The sequence below is a fragment of the Bacillus rossius genome, chromosome 6, assembly GCF_032445375.1.
Source record: "Bacillus rossius redtenbacheri isolate Brsri chromosome 6, Brsri_v3, whole genome shotgun sequence".
Lineage (NCBI taxonomy): Eukaryota > Metazoa > Arthropoda > Insecta > Phasmatodea > Bacillidae > Bacillus > Bacillus rossius.
In genome coordinates this window covers 3675274-3700638 of record NC_086334.1, presented here as the reverse complement: position 1 = coordinate 3700638, position 25365 = coordinate 3675274, and the positions used below count along the sequence as shown (strand labels likewise).

General features: G+C 39.7%; 1 protein-coding gene across 1 annotated transcript; it reads right to left on the bottom strand.

Annotated features, from left to right (window-relative positions):
* Positions 1 to 30: 30 nt before the first annotated feature.
* Positions 31 to 25094, bottom strand: LOC134533372 (uncharacterized). The gene is made up of 2 exons (XM_063370892.1): positions 24510 to 25094; positions 31 to 87 (listed from the first exon to the last, which is right to left on the bottom strand). Exons 1-2 carry the CDS (start codon positions 25092 to 25094, stop codon positions 31 to 33), a joined length of 642 nt encoding a protein of 213 aa, XP_063226962.1.
* Between the last annotated feature and the right edge of the window lie 271 nt (positions 25095 to 25365).

Below are 25365 nucleotides of genomic sequence, written 5' to 3'. Positions count from 1 at the left end.
CGCCGGCGGGGACAGCCTTAACACCGGCTGTCACGTGCTGCCATCTGCGTCGCACTGCGCGAACCAGAGGTCCATCAGGTTCTGTCCCTGCCCGAACACGCCCGAATATTCACCTTCGGCCAACCTCGAGTTTATTCATATATATTTATATTTCTGTTCATTTTAATGTAGCTATACGAACCTAAATAACCGTCCATAGTGCTTTAAAGTGTTTTAATGTAGCTAACCTAACCGACCACTTTTAATATTTGAATTCATTTTTCCTGCGCAAAAATAAAACAAATCCCGAGGTTGGCCGAAGGTGAATGTTCGGGCGTGTTCGGGCAGGGACAGAACTTGATGGACATCTTAGGTCTACCGTGGTTCACACAGACAACGAGCATCAACTGTTTAGTTAATATCAACAAGATGACCAGTATTTTAATATAATTCCTGTTCAAAAATAAGGTGCCACAACCGGGGTTCAGTATATTTTTTATTCAAGTGTTTCTAGCTGTTAATCATTATACTTATAGTTTAAAATTTCGGTCTGCAAATGAAATGATTCGATAGTCGACGTAGTTTCGCCGTGAGTATCGATCTCTCGCAGTGCGCGCGCTACAGCCACCACGCGCAGAAAGTCTGCGTGCTTTGGAAACACGAGGGCGAGTCTTTCATTGCTCCCCAATGATGTGTGAACATCCAAACTCGGTAACCAAATGTTTTTTAATGTTGCGAAATGAAAAAGGGGAACCTGACGTTTCGGCATGCCCTGATGCAACCATCTTCAAGGGCATTTAACATCTGCAAGCCTGGTGTTCTGGCACAGTATTACACAGGACCATAAACAGCCGATCTGTAATTGGCCCCAGTATACGGCCACATTTCCAAGAATACTGTGCCAGAACCCAATAATTAAGTTGAGATTGCATTTGAAGATAGCTGTAACAAGGCATGCCGAAACGTCACCGCCACGGACGTGTACTCAACCCAGAAGTAAAGAACTAATTATTTTTCTGTAACTGTAAATATTCGTATGTTTTATGAAATGTTCTGAAACAAGTGGCCACTTGTTTGACTCAGGTTAATAACAAAATGTCCACGTTATCGATGTATAAATACAGATCGGCAGGTCGATGGTCGATAGCATTGTTGTTGTTAGTATCGTGGGGTGACAAAGTGACACCCCCGGAGGAGGGGAGGGTTTCAAGTAGAAGCGAGAGTTCGAAACCGCTCGTTTGAGCGGCGCGGGCCGCGTCACAGACGCAATAACATGTAAATATGGCGTCCTTCTCGGGACAGTATCACTTCCCTTCTCACAGCCCAACACACGGCGTGCCACAACTCAGCTCATCGCGGTGCCGAGGACACTCCTGGGATGTAGCTCTCCCAGGTCACAGCTCATGATACTAAGTCCACAGCTCATGATACTAAGGCCATATATCATGATACCACGAGTAGGTATATAAAGTATGTATGAGGGCAGGGGAGGGGGGAGGGGGATCCGGGGATCCGATCCAGACACCTTAAGGCTTCGCTTCATCACCCATGTTGGATTACGTCACTTCCGCCGGCCATACACGCACGAAAAAGTGTCCCGTTACGTTCATCAGCCATGTACGCACGAAAAAATGTCCCGTTACGTTCATCAGCCATGTACGCACGAAAAAATGTCCCGTTACGATGGACAGACCAGCTCGCCAGGACGTCTCGCTTTGAAAAGTATTAGGCGGTAATAAACAGCCAGGAGGTAACGAATATAAGCCTACTTCTACACGTGTTATGAACGCCGGATACATACGGCCAGGCAACCGTGTGTTTTGGCGCGCTCTACTTCCACGACGCGCAACGGCACCGGCAAGTTTTTATTACTACCTCCTCTCAAGTTCTGATCTCCTAATACTTCACAGCAGAGAAGCGCTGTTGGTCGGAGCCCGTAGGTACTTCCTTCGCACGCCTAACCTAACCTAACCTAACCTAACCTAACCTAACCTAATCCATATGCTAATCTATGCTAACCTAACCTAACCTAAACTAAACTAAACTAAACTAACCTAACCTAATCCATATGCTAATCTATGCAAACCTAACCTAACCTAACCTAAACTAAACTAACCTAACCTAACCTAACCTAATCCATATGCTAATCTATGCAAACCTAACCTAACCTAAACTAAACTAAACTAAACTAACCTAACCTAATCCATATGCTAATCTATGCTAACCTAACCTAACCTAACCTAATCCATATGCTAATCTATGCTAACCTAACCTAATCCATGCCAATCTATGCTAATCCATGTCAATCTATGCCAATCCGTATGCCAATCTATGCTAATTCGTATACCAATCTATGCTAACCTGTATGCCAATCTATGCTAATCCGTATGTCAATCTATGCTAATCCATATGTTAATCCATGCTAATCCATTTGCCATTTTGTATTTCTAGTAATTTCCACCAACTTCGAATCATGTCGTCACCATTGCAATTTTCGTTACGGTCGCCATCTTGAAAATCCGCAATTTTTATGTTAGAAAATCGGGAAAAATTTTAAAAATCATTAAAAAAATTAAATAATCGAATTAAATAAAAATCTTAAAAACCACTGTTGCAGTTATTGTTACGGTCGACATCTTGGATTATATAAATGTTGCATATTTCGTTACACCCGCCATCTTGGTTGAGTACCATATCATTCTTACACTTTTCGTTAAGACCGCCATATTGGGTCCTATTAATGTTACAATTATCGTTATGGTCGCCATCTTTAAATTTAGACACCATCTTGAAAATCTTTATTTATTATACGATTTTAATGAAAAAAAAGTTCAAAATTCATCAAAAAATTAACTTAATAGAATTCTGTTTATATCGATTCCCGTCCTTGATTCGAAACCGGCGAGGGCAAAAAATATAAAATCAACAGATCCTTCCTCCACAGAAGCCACCTTCAGACTGACCTACCTCCACCAATAACAAGGTATTTACCATCAGCTGGTATGACGTCACCACACCTTTGACCTTGACCTTGACCTTTGACCTTGACCTTGAAATTTAACCTTAACCTTGAAATTTGACCTCGACATTGATCTTTGACTTTGACCTTGATGTCCATCACGGATCCGTCATTTTATGTTCAGTACATGCTAGCGGTCATTGCCACCATCATGTTTTCGTCTGCTGGAGGTCACCATATTGTGTGTACTTGTCTTACCATCATGCAAATTCTATTCTAACATGCTACAGTGCAGTAATAATTTATTATTGCTGAGGTGTCCACCATCTTGAAATTTGACCGCCATGTTGAAATCATGTAATTATTTAGTTAGAAATGCGGGAAAAATTCCAATAGTCTCCGAAAAAATCAATTATTAATTTACAAATTGAATCGATGGATCCATGTCCACGGTTAGATTCTTGACCAGTGACAGTTGTAACTAATTATTAAATAAATTTTAAATTCTTTTTTCCGTTACCTTTCGCGGAGTTTATTAATCATAAGTCAATATACCTAACCAAAGAATTAATACAGTGACGATAAGCCTATCATGAAAGTCTAATTTTTGAATAATCTGAATAACCTATAAGCCGTTCATGTACAAAACCGCACATAAAGAACAATTGTCTTCAGTCCATGAGACCGAGTCATGTCATTATCAGACGTATAGGCTAGTCATTTCAGGACCACATGACCTTCGTCGTTAGCTAATTACAGTCATTTAGACCATCATGAAATTTTTATACATACTAAAGGATTAAGCGACCTTGAAAATTATTTTAGTAACACCAAGAGGTTTTGAACTAGTAAATATTCAGTCACTACATATTTTACTACGCGCAATCAACAAAACGGAAGCACTATCAACGAAAAGGCAGCACCACCAACGAAAAGGCAGCACCGACTACGAAAAGGCAGCACATTTGGAAGCACCGACTACGAAAAGGCAGCACATTTTGGAAGCACAATCAATAAAGGCAGCACATTTGGAAGCACCATCAACAAAAAGGCAGCACATTTGGAAGCACCATCAACAAAAAGGAAGCACATTTTGGAAGCACCATCAACGTAAAGGCAGCACATTTGGAAGCACCATCAAAAAAGGAAGCACATTTTGGAAGCACCATCAAAAAGGCAGCACATTTGGAAGCACCATCAACAAAAAGGAAGCACATTTTGGAAGCACCATCATAAAGGCAGCACATTTGGGAAGCACAATCAATAAAGGCAGCACATTTGGAAGCACCATCTACAAAAAGGAAGCACATTTTGGAAGCACCATCAAAAAGGCAGCACATTTGGTAACACAAGTTACGAGAACTAAGTCTTAGTTAGAAATCAGAATGCAAGAAATAAAAACATTAAATTTTTACTTTTAATATTTAATTTATTTCTTAAGATTATACAAATAGAAGTAAAATAAGCCATTATTGTATTTAGCCAACTTTGCTCAGTTCTTCGAGTATGAAAGATATTTCTTTTATGCACAAATAGTTTCCTGCACAAAGTGAGCCATGTAGAAGTCTTAGCCGGTCAACCAATAAGTTTGGATCTTTCCATGATGTGTAATCAATCTCTTCTACCACCATCTTCCTTGCACCTTTATAAATATTACGATCTCTGGTGTCTTCCGTTTTACCACCAACCTCAGGGTAACTTTCATGTTTGAGACGGTGATCATCACAAGCTTGATCAGATTTATTTAATATATCACGTCGTTTCCACCGTTTCGGTCTCAGGACACCGCCACATTCTTCGATCTTGGCAGCTTTAGGTGTTTCATCATAGTCTATGTCTTTGTCAACAGCCTCAGAGTCACTGTAACATCACACGGAAAAGTTCAGAACTCCAATTCGCTGTGAAACCTTTCTCAAAGACACCTTTCTGCTTGGAGATTCTCACAATGTCACCAACATTAGCTTTATGCTTGCGTGTATCTTTCTTATTCGTGTTGGTGAATACAGTCCCAAGCAGACGATCATCCTTTACATCTGTCGATGGTACATCCTCCATCGAGTACGACGTTAAAGTCGGTAAAGATGCCATCGAAGTCTCAAGTACAGGCAGTTACGCGACTTATGCACCAGAAGAAACAAACTAGGTGATCCGTACACCGTCGACGGCAGTAACAAATTGGGCGTCCTGCTGTCTAGGACTCGTTTTTATACATTAACCGGTTTGAATAATACGCTAGTCAAATCAAGAACAATTTACTAAAATACTAGAGTCAAAAAAACATTAAAAAAATAGAAGTACCATCAACAAAAAAGGCAGCAAATTTGGAAGCACCGACTACGAAAAGGCAGCACATTTGGAAGCACCGACAACGAAAAGGCAGCACATTTGGCAGCACCGACAACGAAAAGGCAGCACATTTGGAAGCACCGACTACGAAAAGGCAGCACATTTGGAAGCACAGACTACGAAAAGGCAGCACATTTGGAAGCACCGACTAAGAAAAGGCAGCACATTCGGCAGCACCGACAACGAAAAGGCAGCACATTTGGCAGCACCGACAACGAAAAGGCAGCACATTCGGCAGCACCGACAACGAAAAGGCAGCACATTTGGCAGCACCGACAACGAAAAGGCAGCACATTTGGAAGCACCGACTACGAAAAGGCAGCACATTTGGAAGCACCGAATACGAAAAGGCAGCACATTTGACAGCACCGACAACGAAAAGGCAGCACATTTGGCAGCACCGACAACGAAAAGGCAGCACATTTGGAAGCACCGACTACGAAAAGGCAGCACATTTGGCAGCACCGACAACGAAAAGGCAGCACATTTGGAAGCACCGACAACGAAAAGGCAGCACATTTGGAAGCACCATCATCGAAAAGGCAGCACATTTGGAAGCTCCATCAACAAAAAAAGGCAAAAAGGAAGCACAAGTTACGAGATCTAAGTCTTAGTTAGAAATCAGAATACAAGAAATAAAAACATTAAATTCTTATAATTTAAATTATTTATTTTATTGCTTTACATTATACAAATGCAAGTAAAACAAGCCATTATTGTATGTAGCCAGCATTCCTCAGTTCCTTGAGTATGAAGGATATTTCTTTGATGCACGAATAGTTTCCTGCACAAAGCGAACCATGTAAAAGTCTTAGCCGGTCAACCAATATGTTTGGATCTTTCCATGATGTGTAATCAATCTCTTCTACCACCATCTTCCTTGCACCTTTATAAATATTACGATCTCTGGTGTCTTCCGTTTTACCACCAACCTCAGGGTAACTTTCATGTTTGAGACGGTGATCATCACAAGCTTGATCAGATTTATTTAATATATCACGTCGTTTCCACCGTTTCGGTCTCAGGACACTGCCACATTCTTCGATCTTGGCAGCTTTAGGTGTTTCATCATAGTCTATGTCTTTGTCAACAGCCTCAGAGTCACTGTAACAATCACCGTAGAAGGAATCGTCTTCACCCAATTTACCGTAATAATTCGATGTTGATGATGTTGAAGTGTCTTCTTCGTCTTCATGCTTCCTTTTTAGGAGTCCATCATTTTTACAAAGTAGGAAAGATCTACTTGAATTCGGCTGGAATATATTCTCACTTTTCACGTTAAGGATTCTTTCATTGTCTTCATTCTTCCGTAAATCATCAACCTCCTTCAATTTAAGTTCTTTGTCGAGATCGGAAGAGCCAAGAAAATTATTGTCGTAATGCAGATCACTCTTCCTTAGGATGGTAGATTCATCGTTGTCCTCTAGCTTGTACGCAGGCTTGGCGCTACAAGTTCTGCCATGTCTTTTTAGGCTCTCTCCCCGCGTAAACGACTTGCTACATCGAACACAACTTATCATATTACGCAGTGGATTTTTAACACAGTCATTCTTCTCGTGTTGTCTTTTATTCTTTCTCAAGATAAACTCTTTACCGCAAAACTTACACCTATGTTCTTTCGATACAGCGTCAGATCCCAAATCAGAATTCATATTAGTTACTGAGACTAATGCCAGATACCAATTGAGTGTTTTAAATTAGATCCAATACTTAAATAGAAATTTTTTCATATTTCATCAGCGAGAATTAATATATCTCATGCAAAAGTACTTTATGCATGTAGTTCTGCTTTTCAACAACAGATGTCGCCACATGTTGCTTGCAGGTAAATAATATTTAGTTCTTTTATGCAGGGTGCGGGATGCTCACTAACGATCGCAAAAGAAGGATGGCTTCGCTAGACTCCAAGGAAAAGGAAGTTCGTCTTGCATGTTGGTGCTCCACAGATGTCTCATGGCATAATATTAATTTGACTGAGTAATGATATGTGTTAATTCCACCTTATAAAAATATTGCAAGTTTTGATTTAGTAGCAGAAATTATCGAATTAAATGTAACTCCAAATAAAATGACATGTCTCATTAGACAAAAAAAATCCATGCAGAGAGCGGTTTCTCAGAATAGTCAGAAACACTTGAAGAAACCACAGGAATGATTGCAAGAACACGGGAAAACCCATCAAAATATTGACAAGAATAATCAGGAGCACACGGAGAAAACAATCAAAATATTGACAAGAATATTCAGGAGCACACGGAGAAAACCACCATAATATTAACAATAATAATCGGAAGCACACGGAGAAAACCACAATAATATCGACAAGAATAATCGGAAGCACACAGAGAAAACCACCACAAGTTTTCTTTGATATCATAAAAATACAGAAAAAAAATATTTAAAAATAAAAATAAATTAATAAAAAACATTAAATTCTTATAATTTAAATTATTTATTTTATTGCTTTACATTATACAAATGCAAGTAAAACAAGCCATTATTGTATGTAGCCAGCATTCCTCAGTTCCTTGAGTATGAAGGATATTTCTTTGATGCACGAATAGTTTCCTGCACAAAGCGAACCATGTAAAAGTCTTAGCCGGTCAACCAATATGTTTGGATCTTTCCATGATGTGTAATCAATCTCTTCTACCACCATCTTCCTTGCACCTTTATAAATATTACGATCTCTGGTGTCTTCCGTTTTACCACCAACCTCAGGGTAACTTTCATGTTTGAGACGGTGATCATCACAAGCTTGATCAGATTTATTTAATATATCACGTCGTTTCCACCGTTTCGGTCTCAGGACACTGCCACATTCTTCGATCTTGGCAGCTTTAGGTGTTTCATCATAGTCTATGTCTTTGTCAACAGCCTCAGAGTCACTGTAACAATCACCGTAGAAGGAATCGTCTTCACCCAATTTACCGTAATAATTCGATGTTGATGATGTTGAAGTGTCTTCTTCGTCTTCATGCTTCCTTTTTAGGAGTCCATCATTTTTACAAAGTAGGAAAGATCTACTTGAATTCGGCTGGAATATATTCTCACTTTTCACGTTAAGGATTCTTTCATTGTCTTCATTCTTCCGTAAATCATCAACCTCCTTCAATTTAAGTTCTTTGTCGAGATCGGAAGAGCCAAGAAAATTATTGTCGTAATGCAGATCACTCTTCCTTAGGATGGTAGATTCATCGTTGTCCTCTAGCTTGTACGCAGGCTTGGCGCTACAAGTTCTGCCATGTCTTTTTAGGCTCTCTCCCCGCGTAAACGACTTGCTACATCGAACACAACTTATCATATTACGCAGTGGATTTTTAACACAGTCATTCTTCTCGTGTTGTCTTTTATTCTTTCTCAAGATAAACTCTTTACCGCAAAACTTACACCTATGTTCTTTCGATACAGCGTCAGATCCCAAATCAGAATTCATATTAGTTACTGAGACTAATGCCAGATACCAATTGAGTGTTTTAAATTAGATCCAATACTTAAATAGAAATTTTTTCATATTTCATCAGCGAGAATTAATATATCTCATGCAAAAGTACTTTATGCATGTAGTTCTGCTTTTCAACAACAGATGTCGCCACATGTTGCTTGCAGGTAAATAATATTTAGTTCTTTTATGCAGGGTGCGGGATGCTCACTAACGATCGCAAAAGAAGGATGGCTTCGCTAGACTCCAAGGAAAAGGAAGTTCGTCTTGCATGTTGGTGCTCCACAGATGTCTCATGGCATAATATTAATTTGACTGAGTAATGATATGTGTTAATTCCACCTTATAAAAATATTGCAAGTTTTGATTTAGTAGCAGAAATTATCGAATTAAATGTAACTCCAAATAAAATGACATGTCTCATTAGACAAAAAAAATCCATGCAGAGAGCGGTTTCTCAGAATAGTCAGAAACACTTGAAGAAACCACAGGAATGATTGCAAGAACACGGGAAAACCCATCAAAATATTGACAAGAATAATCAGGAGCACACGGAGAAAACCATCAAAATATTGACAAGAATATTCAGGAGCACACGGAGAAAACCACCATAATATTAACAATAATAATCGGAAGCACACGGAGAAAACCACAATAATATCGACAAGAATAATCGGAAGCACACAGAGAAAACCACCACAAGTTTTCTTTGATATCATAAAAATACAGAAAAAAAATATTTAAAAATAAAAATAAATTAATAAAACAATTTATTTTTATTTTTAAATATTTTTTTTCTGTATTTTTATGATATCAAAGAAAACTTGTGGTGGTTTTCTCTGTGTGCTTCCGATTATTCTTGTCGATATTATTGTGGTTTTCTCCGTGTGCTTCCGATTATTATTGTTAATATTATGGTGGTTTTCTCCGTGTGCTCCTGAATATTCTTGTCAATATTTTGATGGTTTTCTCCGTGTGCTCCTGATTATTCTTGTCAATATTTTGATGGGTTTTCCCGTGTTCTTGCAATCATTCCTGTGGTTTCTTCAAGTGTTTCTGACTATTCTGAGAAACCGCTCTCTGCATGGATTTTTTTTGTCTAATGAGACATGTCATTTTATTTGGAGTTACATTTAATTCGATAATTTCTGCTACTAAATCAAAACTTGCAATATTTTTATAAGGTGGAATTAACACATATCATTACTCAGTCAAATTAATATTATGCCATGAGACATCTGTGGAGCACCAACATGCAAGACGAACTTCCTTTTCCTTGGAGTCTAGCGAAGCCATCCTTCTTTTGCGATCGTTAGTGAGCATCCCGCACCCTGCATAAAAGAACTAAATATTATTTACCTGCAAGCAACATGTGGCGACATCTGTTGTTGAAAAGCAGAACTACATGCATAAAGTACTTTTGCATGAGATATATTAATTCTCGCTGATGAAATATGAAAAAATTTCTATTTAAGTATTGGATCTAATTTAAAACACTCAATTGGTATCTGGCATTAGTCTCAGTAACTAATATGAATTCTGATTTGGGATCTGACGCTGTATCGAAAGAACATAGGTGTAAGTTTTGCGGTAAAGAGTTTATCTTGAGAAAGAATAAAAGACAACACGAGAAGAATGACTGTGTTAAAAATCCACTGCGTAATATGATAAGTTGTGTTCGATGTAGCAAGTCGTTTACGCGGGGAGAGAGCCTAAAAAGACATGGCAGAACTTGTAGCGCCAAGCCTGCGTACAAGCTAGAGGACAACGATGAATCTACCATCCTAAGGAAGAGTGATCTGCATTACGACAATAATTTTCTTGGCTCTTCCGATCTCGACAAAGAACTTAAATTGAAGGAGGTTGATGATTTACGGAAGAATGAAGACAATGAAAGAATCCTTAACGTGAAAAGTGAGAATATATTCCAGCCGAATTCAAGTAGATCTTTCCTACTTTGTAAAAATGATGGACTCCTAAAAAGGAAGCATGAAGACGAAGAAGACACTTCAACATCATCAACATCGAATTATTACGGTAAATTGGGTGAAGACGATTCCTTCTACGGTGATTGTTACAGTGACTCTGAGGCTGTTGACAAAGACATAGACTATGATGAAACACCTAAAGCTGCCAAGATCGAAGAATGTGGCAGTGTCCTGAGACCGAAACGGTGGAAACGACGTGATATATTAAATAAATCTGATCAAGCTTGTGATGATCACCGTCTCAAACATGAAAGTTACCCTGAGGTTGGTGGTAAAACGGAAGACACCAGAGATCGTAATATTTATAAAGGTGCAAGGAAGATGGTGGTAGAAGAGATTGATTACACATCATGGAAAGATCCAAACATATTGGTTGACCGGCTAAGACTTTTACATGGTTCGCTTTGTGCAGGAAACTATTCGTGCATCAAAGAAATATCCTTCATACTCAAGGAACTGAGGAATGCTGGCTACATACAATAATGGCTTGTTTTACTTGCATTTGTATAATGTAAAGCAATAAAATAAATAATTTAAATTATAAGAATTTAATGTTTTTATTTCTTGTATTCTGATTTCTAACTAAGACTTAGATCTCGTAACTTGTGCTTCCTTTTTGCCTTTTTTTGTTGATGGAGCTTCCAAATGTGCTGCCTTTTCGATGATGGTGCTTCCAAATGTGCTGCCTTTTCGTTGTCGGTGCTTCCAAATGTGCTGCCTTTTCGTTGTCGGTGCTGCCAAATGTGCTGCCTTTTCGTAGTCGGTGCTTCCAAATGTGCTGCCTTTTCGTTGTCGGTGCTGCCAAATGTGCTGCCTTTTCGTTGTCGGTGCTGTCAAATGTGCTGCCTTTTCGTATTCGGTGCTTCCAAATGTGCTGCCTTTTCGTAGTCGGTGCTTCCAAATGTGCTGCCTTTTCGTTGTCGGTGCTGCCAAATGTGCTGCCTTTTCGTTGTCGGTGCTGCCGAATGTGCTGCCTTTTCGTTGTCGGTGCTGCCAAATGTGCTGCCTTTTCGTTGTCGGTGCTGCCGAATGTGCTGCCTTTTCTTAGTCGGTGCTTCCAAATGTGCTGCCTTTTCGTAGTCTGTGCTTCCAAATGTGCTGCCTTTTCGTAGTCGGTGCTTCCAAATGTGCTGCCTTTTCGTAGTCTGTGCTTCCAAATGTGCTGCCTTTTCGTAGTCGGTGCTTCCAAATGTGCTGCCTTTTCGTTGTCGGTGCTGCCAAATGTGCTGCCTTTTCGTTGTCGGTGCTTCCAAATGTGCTGCCTTTTCGTAGTCGGTGCTTCCAAATTTGCTGCCTTTTTTGTTGATGGTACTTCTATTTTTTTAATGTTTTTTTGACTCTAGTATTTTAGTAAATTGTTCTTGATTTGACTAGCGTATTATTCAAACCGGTTAATGTATAAAAACGAGTCCTAGACAGCAGGACGCCCAATTTGTTACTGCCGTCGACGGTGTACGGATCACCTAGTTTGTTTCTTCTGGTGCATAAGTCGCGTAACTGCCTGTACTTGAGACTTCGATGGCATCTTTACCGACTTTAACGTCGTACTCGATGGAGGATGTACCATCGACAGATGTAAAGGATGATCGTCTGCTTGGGACTGTATTCACCAACACGAATAAGAAAGATACACGCAAGCATAAAGCTAATGTTGGTGACATTGTGAGAATCTCCAAGCAGAAAGGTGTCTTTGAGAAAGGTTTCACAGCGAATTGGAGTTCTGAACTTTTCCGTGTGATGTTACAGTGACTCTGAGGCTGTTGACAAAGACATAGACTATGATGAAACACCTAAAGCTGCCAAGATCGAAGAATGTGGCGGTGTCCTGAGACCGAAACGGTGGAAACGACGTGATATATTAAATAAATCTGATCAAGCTTGTGATGATCACCGTCTCAAACATGAAAGTTACCCTGAGGTTGGTGGTAAAACGGAAGACACCAGAGATCGTAATATTTATAAAGGTGCAAGGAAGATGGTGGTAGAAGAGATTGATTACACATCATGGAAAGATCCAAACTTATTGGTTGACCGGCTAAGACTTCTACATGGCTCACTTTGTGCAGGAAACTATTTGTGCATAAAAGAAATATCTTTCATACTCGAAGAACTGAGCAAAGCTGGCTAAATACAATAATGGCTTATTTTACTTCTATTTGTATAATCTTAAGAAATAAATTAAATATTAAAAGTAAAAATTTAATGTTTTTATTTCTTGCATTCTGATTTCTAACTAAGACTTAGTTCTCGTAACTTGTGTTACCAAATGTGCTGCCTTTTTGATGGTGCTTCCAAAATGTGCTTCCTTTTTGTAGATGGTGCTTCCAAATGTGCTGCCTTTATTGATTGTGCTTCCCAAATGTGCTGCCTTTATGATGGTGCTTCCAAAATGTGCTTCCTTTTTGTTGATGGTGCTTCCAAATGTGCTGCCTTTTTGATGGTGCTTCCAAAATGTGCTTCCTTTTTTGATGGTGCTTCCAAATGTGCTGCCTTTACGTTGATGGTGCTTCCAAAATGTGCTTCCTTTTTGTTGATGGTGCTTCCAAATGTGCTGCCTTTTTGTTGATGGTGCTTCCAAATGTGCTGCCTTTATTGATTGTGCTTCCAAAATGTGCTGCCTTTTCGTAGTCGGTGCTTCCAAATGTGCTGCCTTTTCGTAGTCGGTGCTGCCTTTTCGTTGGTGGTGCTGCCTTTTCGTTGATAGTGCTTCCGTTTTGTTGATTGCGCGTAGTAAAATATGTAGTGACTGAATATTTACTAGTTCAAAACCTCTTGGTGTTACTAAAATAATTTTCAAGGTCGCTTAATCCTTTAGTATGTATAAAAATTTCATGATGGTCTAAATGACTGTAATTAGCTAACGACGAAGGTCATGTGGTCCTGAAATGACTAGCCTATACGTCTGATAATGACATGACTCGGTCTCATGGACTGAAGACAATTGTTCTTTATGTGCGGTTTTGTACATGAACGGCTTATAGGTTATTCAGATTATTCAAAAATTAGACTTTCATGATAGGCTTATCGTCACTGTATTAATTCTTTGGTTAGGTATATTGACTTATGATTAATAAACTCCGCGAAAGGTAACGGAAAAAAGAATTTAAAATTTATTTAATAATTAGTTACAACTGTCACTGGTCAAGAATCTAACCGTGGACATGGATCCATCGATTCAATTTGTAAATTAATAATTGATTTTTTCGGAGACTATTGGAATTTTTCCCGCATTTCTAACTAAATAATTACATGATTTCAACATGGCGGTCAAATTTCAAGATGGTGGACACCTCAGCAATAATAAATTATTACTGCACTGTAGCATGTTAGAATAGAATTTGCATGATGGTAAGACAAGTACACACAATATGGTGACCTCCAGCAGACGAAAACATGATGGTGGCAATGACCGCTAGCATGTACTGAACATAAAATGACGGATCCGTGATGGACATCAAGGTCAAAGTCAAAGATCAATGTCGAGGTCAAATTTCAAGGTTAAGGTTAAATTTCAAGGTCAAGGTCAAAGGTCAAGGTCAAGGTCAAAGGTGTGGTGACGTCATACCAGCTGATGGTAAATACCTTGTTATTGGTGGAGGTAGGTCAGTCTGAAGGTGGCTTCTGTGGAGGAAGGATCTGTTGATTTTATATTTTTTGCCCTCGCCGGTTTCGAATCAAGGACGGGAATCGATATAAACAGAATTCTATTAAGTTAATTTTTTGATGAATTTTGAACTTTTTTTTCATTAAAATCGTATAATAAATAAAGATTTTCAAGATGGTGTCTAAATTTAAAGATGGCGACCATAACGATAATTGTAACATTAATAGGACCCAATATGGCGGTCTTAACGAAAAGTGTAAGAATGATATGGTACTCAACCAAGATGGCGGGTGTAACGAAATATGCAACATTTATATAATCCAAGATGTCGACCGTAACAATAACTGCAACAGTGGTTTTTAAGATTTTTATTTAATTCGATTATTTAATTTTTTTAATGATTTTTAAAATTTTTCCCGATTTTCTAACATAAAAATTGCGGATTTTCAAGATGGCGACCGTAACGAAAATTGCAATGGTGACGACATGATTCGAAGTTGGTGGAAATTACTAGAAATACAAAATGGCAAATGGATTAGCATGGATTAACATATGGATTAGCATAGATTGACATACGGATTAGCATAGATTGGCATACAGGTTAGCATAGATTGGTATACGAATTAGCATAGATTGGCATACGGATTGGCATAGATTGACATGGATTAGCATAGATTGGCATGGATTAGGTTAGGTTAGCATAGATTAGCATATGGATTAGGTTAGGTTAGGTTAGGTTAGCATAGATTAGCATATGGATTAGGTTAGGTTAGTTTAGTTTAGTTTAGTTTAGGTTAGGTTAGGTTTGCATAGATTAGCATATGGATTAGGTTAGGTTAGGTTAGGTTAGTTTAGTTTAGGTTAGGTTAGGTTAGGTTTGCATAGATTAGCATATGGATTAGGTTAGGTTAGTTTAGTTTAGTTTAGTTTAGGTTAGGTTAGGTTAGCATAGATTAGCATATGGATTAGGTTAGGTTAGGTTAGGTTAGGTTAGGTTAGGTTAGGCGTGCGAAGGAAGTACCTACGGGCTCCGACCAACAGCGCTTCTCTGCTGTGAAGTATTAGGAGATCAGAACTTGAGAGGAGGTAGTAATAAAAACTTGCCGGTGCCGTTGCGCGTCGTGGAAGTAGAGCGCGCCAAAACACACGGTTGCCTGGCCGTATGTATCCGGCGTTCATAACACGTGTAGAAGTAGGCTTATATTCGTTACCTCCTGGCTGTTTATTACCGCCTAATACTTTTCATAGCGAGACGTCCTGGCGAGCTGGTCTGTCCATCGTAACGGGACATTTTTTCGTGCGTACATGGCTGATGAACGTAACGGGACATTTTTTCGTGCGTACATGGCTGATGAACGTAACGGGACACTTTTTCGTGCGTGTATGGCCGGCGGAAGTGACGTAATCCAACATGGGTGATGAAGCGAAGCCTTAAGGTGTCTGGATCGGATCCCCGGATCCCCCTCCCCCCTCCCCTGCCCTCATACATACTTTATATACCTACTACCACGGTCTCAGCTCATGATACTAAGTCCACAGCTCATGAGACTAAGGCCATATCTCATGATACTAAGGCCACAGCCCATGATACTAAGGCTACAGCTCATGATACTAAGGCCATATCTCATGATAGGCCTCAGCTCATGATTCTAAAACCATAGCTTATGTTACTGAGGCCACAGATCCGGCATAGAGCATTTAACCGATTGAGAACATGCGAACATATGAATTTGTTCGTTACCGAGATTAGATGTACATAACTGACGAGAACTTAAATATTCGCTTACTTTTTTGAAAAAAAAAATATATTTTCATTAAAGAATGTATAAAGAAGCAATACAAAAATACTACACACAAATGCCATATTCATCCACAAAACAAAATGCGCCAAAATCCAAAAGACTGCATCAAATGTCTAAGTATAGGAAATTTTTGTACGTATTAAAAAAACAATAGTCTTGACTTGAAAGCGGTCATACTAGAAGGGTATAGTCTGTGTGTCCACAGCCTGTGTAACGCATGAAGCTTAATTATAATGTCCCATTTTATAAAAGCCAAAGTAAAAGAAAAAAGAAAGCAGTAATCCAACATGGCGGTGAATGTATAGAGCTCGAAAGAGGGAGAAGCGATTAAGTCGCGCGCCGCGCTAAGGCGCTTAGCCGTGGCGGGCTGTTGGTAAACAGCGTCTGAGGCGGTGCGTATCGATCGCAGCGCGCGAGGGCTGGGGGCGGCGGAGCGCGGAACTACTGCAAGTTCTTCTGTCGCCTCTCGGCGCCCCAGTGCTGCCAACCCGTGCGGTCGACTGGAAACACGGCACGGACGTCGAAAACGGAAATGTGTAACAGCCACGGTGCTGCCATCTGTGACGAATGGAGCGAACCAAAGTTTATAGTATTGACTGTTTAATTAATTTTAACAAATTTGGTAGTATTTTTTATAAAATTCCTTGTCGAGGTCAAAAGCCGGGGTTTTGTTAGTTTTTTTTTTTTCACGCCTTTTTCGCTTTTATCGAAGCCGTTTCATTATATAGTTGGAAATATCGGTCTGCTAATCGAATGAATTGATAGTCGTCGAAGATGCTCCGGCAGCGAATTCTAGCGGCAAGTGCGGAAACAACGAGTGGTTTGCGTCCAGAAATGTAGTTGCAAACACAATTTTCGTATACATATCACGGTCGGATTTATTTTAAAGAATTCTAAGTTAAATTTCGTGTCCGAGTTTCATATTGTAAGTGTTTTTGCAACATGGGAACACTTGAAATTGCTCGTTACCGAGGTTACATGTTACATATCACCGGCAAGTATTGAAAGACTCGTCCCTTTTTGTTTGTGTGACACCTTATATTTCATATTTAGTTTTTAAAGAGTTTAATTACTAAAAAAAGATGTATTTGCTACTGTTCTCAACTTTAAAGTTTTTCTACGTTTATAAATGTACCGTTACAGAGATTATCGTATTTTCACGATGGTAATGCGCAAGAAAAAAAAATGTAAAAATTAGAATTAATCTATTCCTGAGTTGGAACAAAATTCTTCAAATAAATCATCCGAAATATATATATTTTTTTTAAATAAAAAGAAGATATAAATTTTGTATCATGATTTATAGCAATCTTTTTTTAATAACACTAAGCTCAAGTCAAATTAAACTGTATTTAATGTAATGTTAGTATATGTTTTTGCAGTGCATTATTAATTAGTTTTATTGGTATCTTAAATTTAATTATTTCTACTTGAAAAATAGAAATCATGTTGAATAAGTTGTGACACTTTTGGAAGAAAACATTTTTTTTTTGGTTGGCCACTGACTAATAGCACATTGTTAAGGAGACCCGGGAAGCGTACGGGAATTGTACAGTAATTGTGTAACAACGGCCACACAGTTTTCACAGGAGTTGTTGGTGACCTTGAACAGGCTCGCACTAGCACAGCGGCGCGGCTGACGAATTCTATTGGCTGAGCGCACAGTGGGCTCGAGTCCTTCCTCGTGCGCTATTATCTATCGCTGAGCGGCCTTGTAAATTCCGCGGGCCGCCGCGCAGGGTGGCGTGAATGGGCACCGCCTTTCTGGACTTTTCGGGTATTGGGTCGACCCGGGATGACGTGACTAATCACAGCCGCTCTCGTCGGTTCTGGAAAGACGACCCACTAGTATAAAAGGGTGACGCCGGCCTTCGCGGGAGTTCCGAGCGTGTACCGAGATTTCGGAGCGTTCCTCGAGTGAAGTGAAGTGCGACATCGGCGAAGAGGGTGAGAGACCCCCTCGAGAGTGGCGCGACGCGGAGTGAAGGGACCGTGCGAGTGCGACTGAGTGGCGCGAGACTGTGTGTGTGTGTGTGTGTGGACAGGCGCGAGGTGAGGGGCGAACCACTGTCGAGCCTAGCTCCAGTGAGGAGTGCGAACTGTGGAACTTGACAGACATTGAGTGACTTGAGGATAAACATTCTTTAAGTGCCAGTGATCTGATATCGGACATTTTAAAGTACAATTATTTATTATTAATGTAAATATTGGTGATAAATTAGACTGTAATAAAACTTAATTGGGCTGGAAACAAACTAACGAACACTGATCTAGGGTGTAAAGATGATGAAAATCTCCTTTCCAGAGTTGATCGTAAGATGTGTTCATTATTACACGGTTACAATTTTCTGTAGGCCAAAAAATGAAGGTTCTTTTTTCCACTCATGACCTAAAAGAAATTCACAATAATGCTGGTTATCACTATTCACAAACGTCCTCGAGTATTGCTGAGTAAAACTTACCCTTCAAAATAATGATTATTTTTGAAAGTGGTCGTTGTTAATAACGCAAGTATAATATTAATGGGAGAAACGCTGGATAACATGCACGAGCCGTGTAGTCTCTGATACGGAGGAGTCTAGTGTCTCCAAAGTTCTTGTCTCGCAGAATAAACGCCCTCTGGGAGATACGCCGGCGGTGTTCTTCAGGCAGTGAAGCGAGCGGTGGAGAATCAAGTGCGAGGGAAGTCTTGCCAACTGAGCCACTTTTCTTCCCTGGCGCGGTTCTTCCTTGGAACTCCGCGTGGCAGGCTGCCAACACTCCCGCGAAGAGAAACTTCGTTTCCTCCTCCCCCCCCCCCTCAACCGGACAGCTTGTTCGCCTCTCTGTCCGCGATAGCCAAGGTCTAGTTTATAAACTGCCGCGGCAAGAGGCAACTCGCAAGTCGCAAGTGGCGCAAGTTAGTCACCAGCCAATCGGGAAACACATCGGACACAAGCTGTCGCCAACCTTGAAACTTCAAAACCATGGAACTGCAGGGGAGAAAATGAGGCGGAGTTTAATAATCACAATTGTTACATTTTGATAGCTCACGATGATCGTAAAAAAAAAAACATTCAACATCTTCATTAGTCTGATCACAAAAAAAAATGTTTACCCTTACAGTGCGGAAGTTAGCAAATAAAGAGAGCTATAACAAGACGACTAAAAGGTGTAGCCATTTGTACACGCCATATTCAAACGACAAGCTGAGCCGGCGACGGACATTTGAACTGCGCGCCTTTTCCGCGACGAGAGACTATCCCCTCACTTTTCTCCCCCTCTGTGAAGTAGTCGGTGTGTGCTTAACTTGAGGCACCAGCGAGTGTTGAGCCTTCTTCGCTGTGTTGCCTCCGAGTTGACTACATGCTCGTCAACTGACTTGACTTCCGGTTTGCTGGGTCGTAGCGACGTGCAAGTCGTTACAAGACTTAGTTATAGCTAGAGAACGGAAAAATTCGCGGATTCATTTCGTGATGGGCTGAAATTCAAACATGTGTACAATTCTGCTGGTTCTGCTATTGGCTCGCAGTTTAACTGGAGCTCTCTGGGCCAAAGAGAGACTATCGACCAAAGAAGCGTCGAATCACAAGCTACCCAGGGGAGACGCCTCACAATTTAGTACCCAATGAACACGCGTGTTTACTTGAGAAATGTAGAGGATAATGGAGGCTATCCTAGAGGTCATTGAATACGCGACATTTCCGGTCCCTAGTTATATCTTCAATATTTGCTTAATTGGCTTCTCGGCTCCAACGGTTTAAATTCCTTTTGGCATAAATATGATTTCATTGACGAGTTTGTCGAGTTGGACGCAGGTGTGGGCAAAATAGGACTTGTGAAGAGCAACAAGGCTCATTTCTGCCTTCGCAACTTGTTTCTAGGCCACGGGTCTGCTGCGCGTATGCCTATAGTCGCTGCCATGAGCGGTGGGCGGGACTTAGAGACATACCCTTGTAATTGGCATGTTCGGTCAAAGGACTTCATTCAGTCATGTCAATTAGTGTGTGGTGGTATTTCGCGCGGGCATGGACTCTGCCTCAGTTTCCCTTAGTTGTTGTGGGTCTCTCGTGCCTTACTTTCCTCATGTCGAGCTTCCAAAGGGCTTTAAGAATGATGTCATGCTCGCGGGTACGGAGACAGATCATGCGTACGTTTGTATGCAAGGCGTTAACATTGATTAGGGAGTCCATGTTGCATGTTGAGGTGCTGCGTGACAATCATTCGCACCCATACGAGAAGCGAATTTTTTTTTTTACCTGTATGTAATAAAACTATTTGTTTGCAGATATTTTTATTTGATGTATCTTCATAAAATTATTGTCACACGCTATGCGCACAAGTATTGTGCAAATGTTTACTTTTGCGGAATATGTTTGTTTGATAACATATTGTAATCGCATTTAATCTATTTCTATGTTACGCACATATTCGGACCTTCACATATGTGTTTTCCGATGTTGAGTAGGGAACTTGAGCTGCACACAAGGACATTTGTTCTCAGTCCTAAACTTTGTAATATTTTTAATACGATATTATTCCGCCTGTAGGCCTCTGATACTTCTTAAAGTTTGTACCGCCTATCATGTATGTGGAAATAATGTCGTACAAGTAATGCAAAAGATTTACGATTTTTATTTGGCAATATTAAATGTTTAATGATTAGAATGTTGATGTTGTTTCATGTGCCCTGTGGCCACTTAGTTAGCTGTAGATTTATCTAGATCACTTTATATTTATTTTTCCTCGTTCGAATAAAGAGCGTTTGTGAAAAGCTAGGGTTATAAATTGGCGTCAAGTAATTGACACAAACGAAATGGGAAGAGTAATTAAATAGTGTATAAGCTACTTTAATTACAAGCAGCGCTGGAGTGCACAGTAAATATTTGTCAGACACCCTGGCGCCAAGACAAAAGACAGACTGCAGACGTCTTTTCTTCTCTCTTTAGTGCGTGTGCGTGGGTTAAGGCTAGTGAGAAACTAAAACAAGACATGAGAAGATACATGCGGGAAAACACTCATTTTCAGCTATCTGAGTTCATTCGTAAAATTAATTTGATTTGTACTCTTCGTTGGCGCGATGGATTCAGATCTCGTAGCGAAGTTTACTGGTACACTCAGTTGCACATATTATTATTTTTATTATATTGGTTCTCATTTTAGGAACATTTCTTATGTCTGTGGCATGAAATAAATTACAGTGAACAAAATATTTCGGAAGTAGTGCAAAAAACCAATACTCGTGTTTGTGACAGAATCTACACACCTTACGGGAAAATATTAAAGTCAAAGCTCAGAGTCTCAGAAGATGCAAGGATAGTTAATAATTTAACGTGCCGTATGAAGGGCAGGGTTCAAATTGAATATTAAAAATGTTTTTTTGAAATAACATTCAATGGTTCTCCCTGAAATGTTAAAATTCTGTGTGCTGTACGAATGTAGATGAAATATTGCCAGAAAAATCTATGTAAATGAAACCTAGGTAATCATGGGACTGTAATTATAGTTATTTAAAAAAATTGCTTTGGTTTTAATTTTCATTTATTCCTAGGCCTATAATAATAATTATGGCTAATGATAATGTTAAATTTAGGTGTGTGAAAGTTGCGTATTTGTTGAAAATCGTCCCTTGGGCGATCTGTAAAGTTAATATATTATCAACTGTCGTTTTGATTTCCTAACCTGACTTCTTCTAAGTGAACTGAGTTGGGAGGTCTCTTAGTGTATCTCAGGCCTTATCATGCAGGCTGGAAGGGTAGCATGCATCGTGTGATTTAATCAGAGTTTGCCCTGCCATGCTGTGACTGACTCCCCTATCTCAACTCTAGAATGTAACTAGTTAAGGTGGGCCCAAGTAAAACCTGCACAGACACAGCGAAAACCCTAGGCTCAGTCGTACAGGCTGCAATGCGCATGCATTAACAATGTAGGAGAATACAGGAGACAGAGATGGTCTGGATCAAGGAGTTTAGAAGTAAACAGAGATATCACTCCCCGGTTAAACATAATTTTTTTTATGTCATCTGAAATCGGTCACTAACAAGTGACACTACCAACCACACAGCATAAAACCAAATAAATTTAGCTCTTTCCCGGATCATAACAGGGTATAGGTTATTTAACGAATCTATGTCTTCATATATTTTTAATAAAGTTTTTAATAAATCATCGTTGAATTGATTTTTTCGTGTTTTGATATTCATACGACTTTATTAGGGATGGAAGGCAGTGTTCGTTGAAGATCAAAAATATTTTTAGGTTATACTAGATATTTCAAAATACATAACCATTTTTGGCTCCTAAAATTGCAATTTTTATTTAGTTAAATGCCTATCTACATAATACACTACACAGTAATTATTACAAAATAAAAAAGACATGACAATAAATAATTAATTATAAAGTATTTAGAGTAGCTCAATTAATTAAAATTCAGTTAATTACATAAAATGTTTTACACCTCAGCTTAACTCGGGGAGGGCGTTACGATTTCATCATTCAACCTCGGGCACGAAAACTGTTCTCAGGTAAAAGTTCAAAAATTTTAAATAATTATTTAAATGCCTTTTTCTCTCAAAAAATATTCATTTCACTTCTTAGAATAAACCTTTTAATAAGTTCAATATTAATTTACTTTAATACATTGGACGACTTAATTTGTGTCTCAAATACAGTGACGTGGGTATGCGGTACTCAAGCAAAATAAAATTCTAGTATGGCGCCAATAAAAATCATCTCTCTTACTTGAGAGGATGCAATTCACACGCTTATAATTAGTAGGCACTCCATCACAATTTGCTTCGGATTTCAATTTATACCCAATAGAGTGGGTGATGGATCGCTTTAGCATTATAGTTGGCTGGATTATCCGGAGTTGTAGACCACAACCGTCATTCGAAGCCCCGACAGATTCAAAACTACAAACTTCCGCGCCACTTCGCTGAAGCCATGTCAGACGCAACGAGCCACGGCTGACGTAGACTTCCGAAGACGAAACAAAACACAAAAAAAAAAAAACTTTTAGTTTGAGAATAAAAAAAATTTAAAATGACAAGCTAAATATAAAACAATTCTTTGCGAATCACAAGTTCAAAAGGTCCGTGGCCGAATGTGAAACTGCGCGTGCTCTACCGTCACCAAAACAAAATCTCACACTGCATTATCTTTGACATAGTAAAAATTAAGTTTTCCATGGAATCAACTAAAATAAACCTAGAATGCTGAAAATAAAGAAAAGTAAATAAACAGAGTACTGAGGACCTATCTGTATCTTGCATACAGTATTACATTTTTGGTGAATTTTTTGAGAACAGGCTACAGGTATATGTAGAAGTCGGAGTACTTATTGTTTCTGAAAAGTTCTAGAAAAAACTGGAGAATTTAATTTAATTAACATTCTTTATATATAAACTAATATTCCAAAATGATCGATTAAACATTTTTTAATATTCCATGGAGCAAAAATGTTTCAAATGTCTTTAATTCAATGCATCCAGTATTTAATAAATTGGAAGAGATTTAATACTATGCCTAATAAGGTAGTTATTAATTTTTTTTGGACCTTAAACCTTTGTTTTTCTATCCCTCGCAGTTAAAGTTGCTCGTATAAAAATTGATTTAAATAAACTTTTTTGTTATTACTTACCTACCTTATTCCCGTATACGGATGTGATATTAGTCATACTAAGGGAGTTACAGTATTTTTTTCTGTTTTTCAAAAATAATTATTTGGTCGGATTCGTTCCATTAACTATATTTTGTGTATCAGTTTGGAAGTTATTTGTACATATTTTACGGAAGTTATAGTGCCCATAAAAATGTCATATACATGTATATATACACACACTTCTGAGTTGGCGATGGTTTTGAGGTCTATGTATCATGAAACGAAAAATAATGTACAAAATTACCGGAAATCGCTCCATGATAACGGCTACTATAGGTGGCCTTTCTTCGAAATCTCCCTAAATTTCAAACAAGTATTGCCTAACAACCCCATTGGCTTGTTGTGACTCGTACACCAATGAAACTGGAACACCAAATATTAATAAATGTCGTTTTAGAATCACGATTTAGAAAATAATGCGGTGGGGAAAGTTACTCTCATAGTCCGTGGTCAGGTGACGTCTAGAATTCTACAGCGGTACCCGTTCAACCGACTGTTCACTTGCAACGCAGCGCGTATGGTTTTTACACTTGCAAGGTAGCCAAAATAAGGTTTGTCCATTTGCAAGGCAGCCATGTCAATTTTGTACACTTGCAAGGCAGCAATGTTAGGTTTTTCCACTTGCAAGGCAGGCATGTCAGGTTTGTACACTTGAAAGGTAGCCAAAGTAAGATTTGTACACTTGCAAGGTAGCCAAAATAAGGTTTGTCCACTTGCAAGGCAGCCAAAATAAGGTTTGTCCACTTGCAAGGCAGCCATGTCAGGTTTTTCCACTTGCAAGGCAGCCATGTCAGGTTTGTACACTTGCAAGGCAGCCATGTCAGGTTTTTCCACTTGCAAGGCAGCCATGATATGTTTGTCCACTTGCAAGGCAGCCATGTTAGGTTTGTCCACTTGCAAGGCAGCCATGATAGGTTTGTCCACTTGCAAGGCAGGCATGTCAGGTTTGTACACTTTCAAGGCAGCTATGTCAGGTTTTTCCACTTGCAAGGCAGCCATGATAGGTTTGTCCACTTGCAAGGCAGCCATGTTAGGTTTGTCCACTTGCAAGGCAGCCATGATAGGTTTGTCCACTTGCAAGGCAGCCATGATAGGTTTGTCCACTTGCAAGGCAGCCATGATAGGTTTGTCCACTTGCAAGGCAGCCATGTCAGGTTTGTACACTTGCAAGGCAGCCATGTCAGGTTTGTCCACTTGCAAGGCAGCCATGTCAGGTTTGTACACTTGCAAGGCAGCCATGTCAGGTTTGTACACTTGCAAGGCAGCCATGTCAGGTTTGTCCGCTTGCAAGGCAGCCATGATAGGTTTGTCCACTTGCAAGGCAGCCATGTACTCACGACCACTGGAAGTGGCTGACAAGACAACAGCGGCGCAGTCTCTCGAGGACCGTGGAGACTGAGACGAGCTACGTGACTCGCACTGTAACCTGGCGCGCCCGGCGGGGGAGGCAGGGATTGAGAGCGGATGGAAGCCAAACAAGGACCGGGCTGCCGCGGAGTAATCCGGGGATCGAAGCACGCTGTTTGCTGAGGACATTCAGTCCCGGTTAATTGATTGCCGAGCGCCGGGTGGTAGGGGGAGGGGGGTTGTTTTTGCCTCC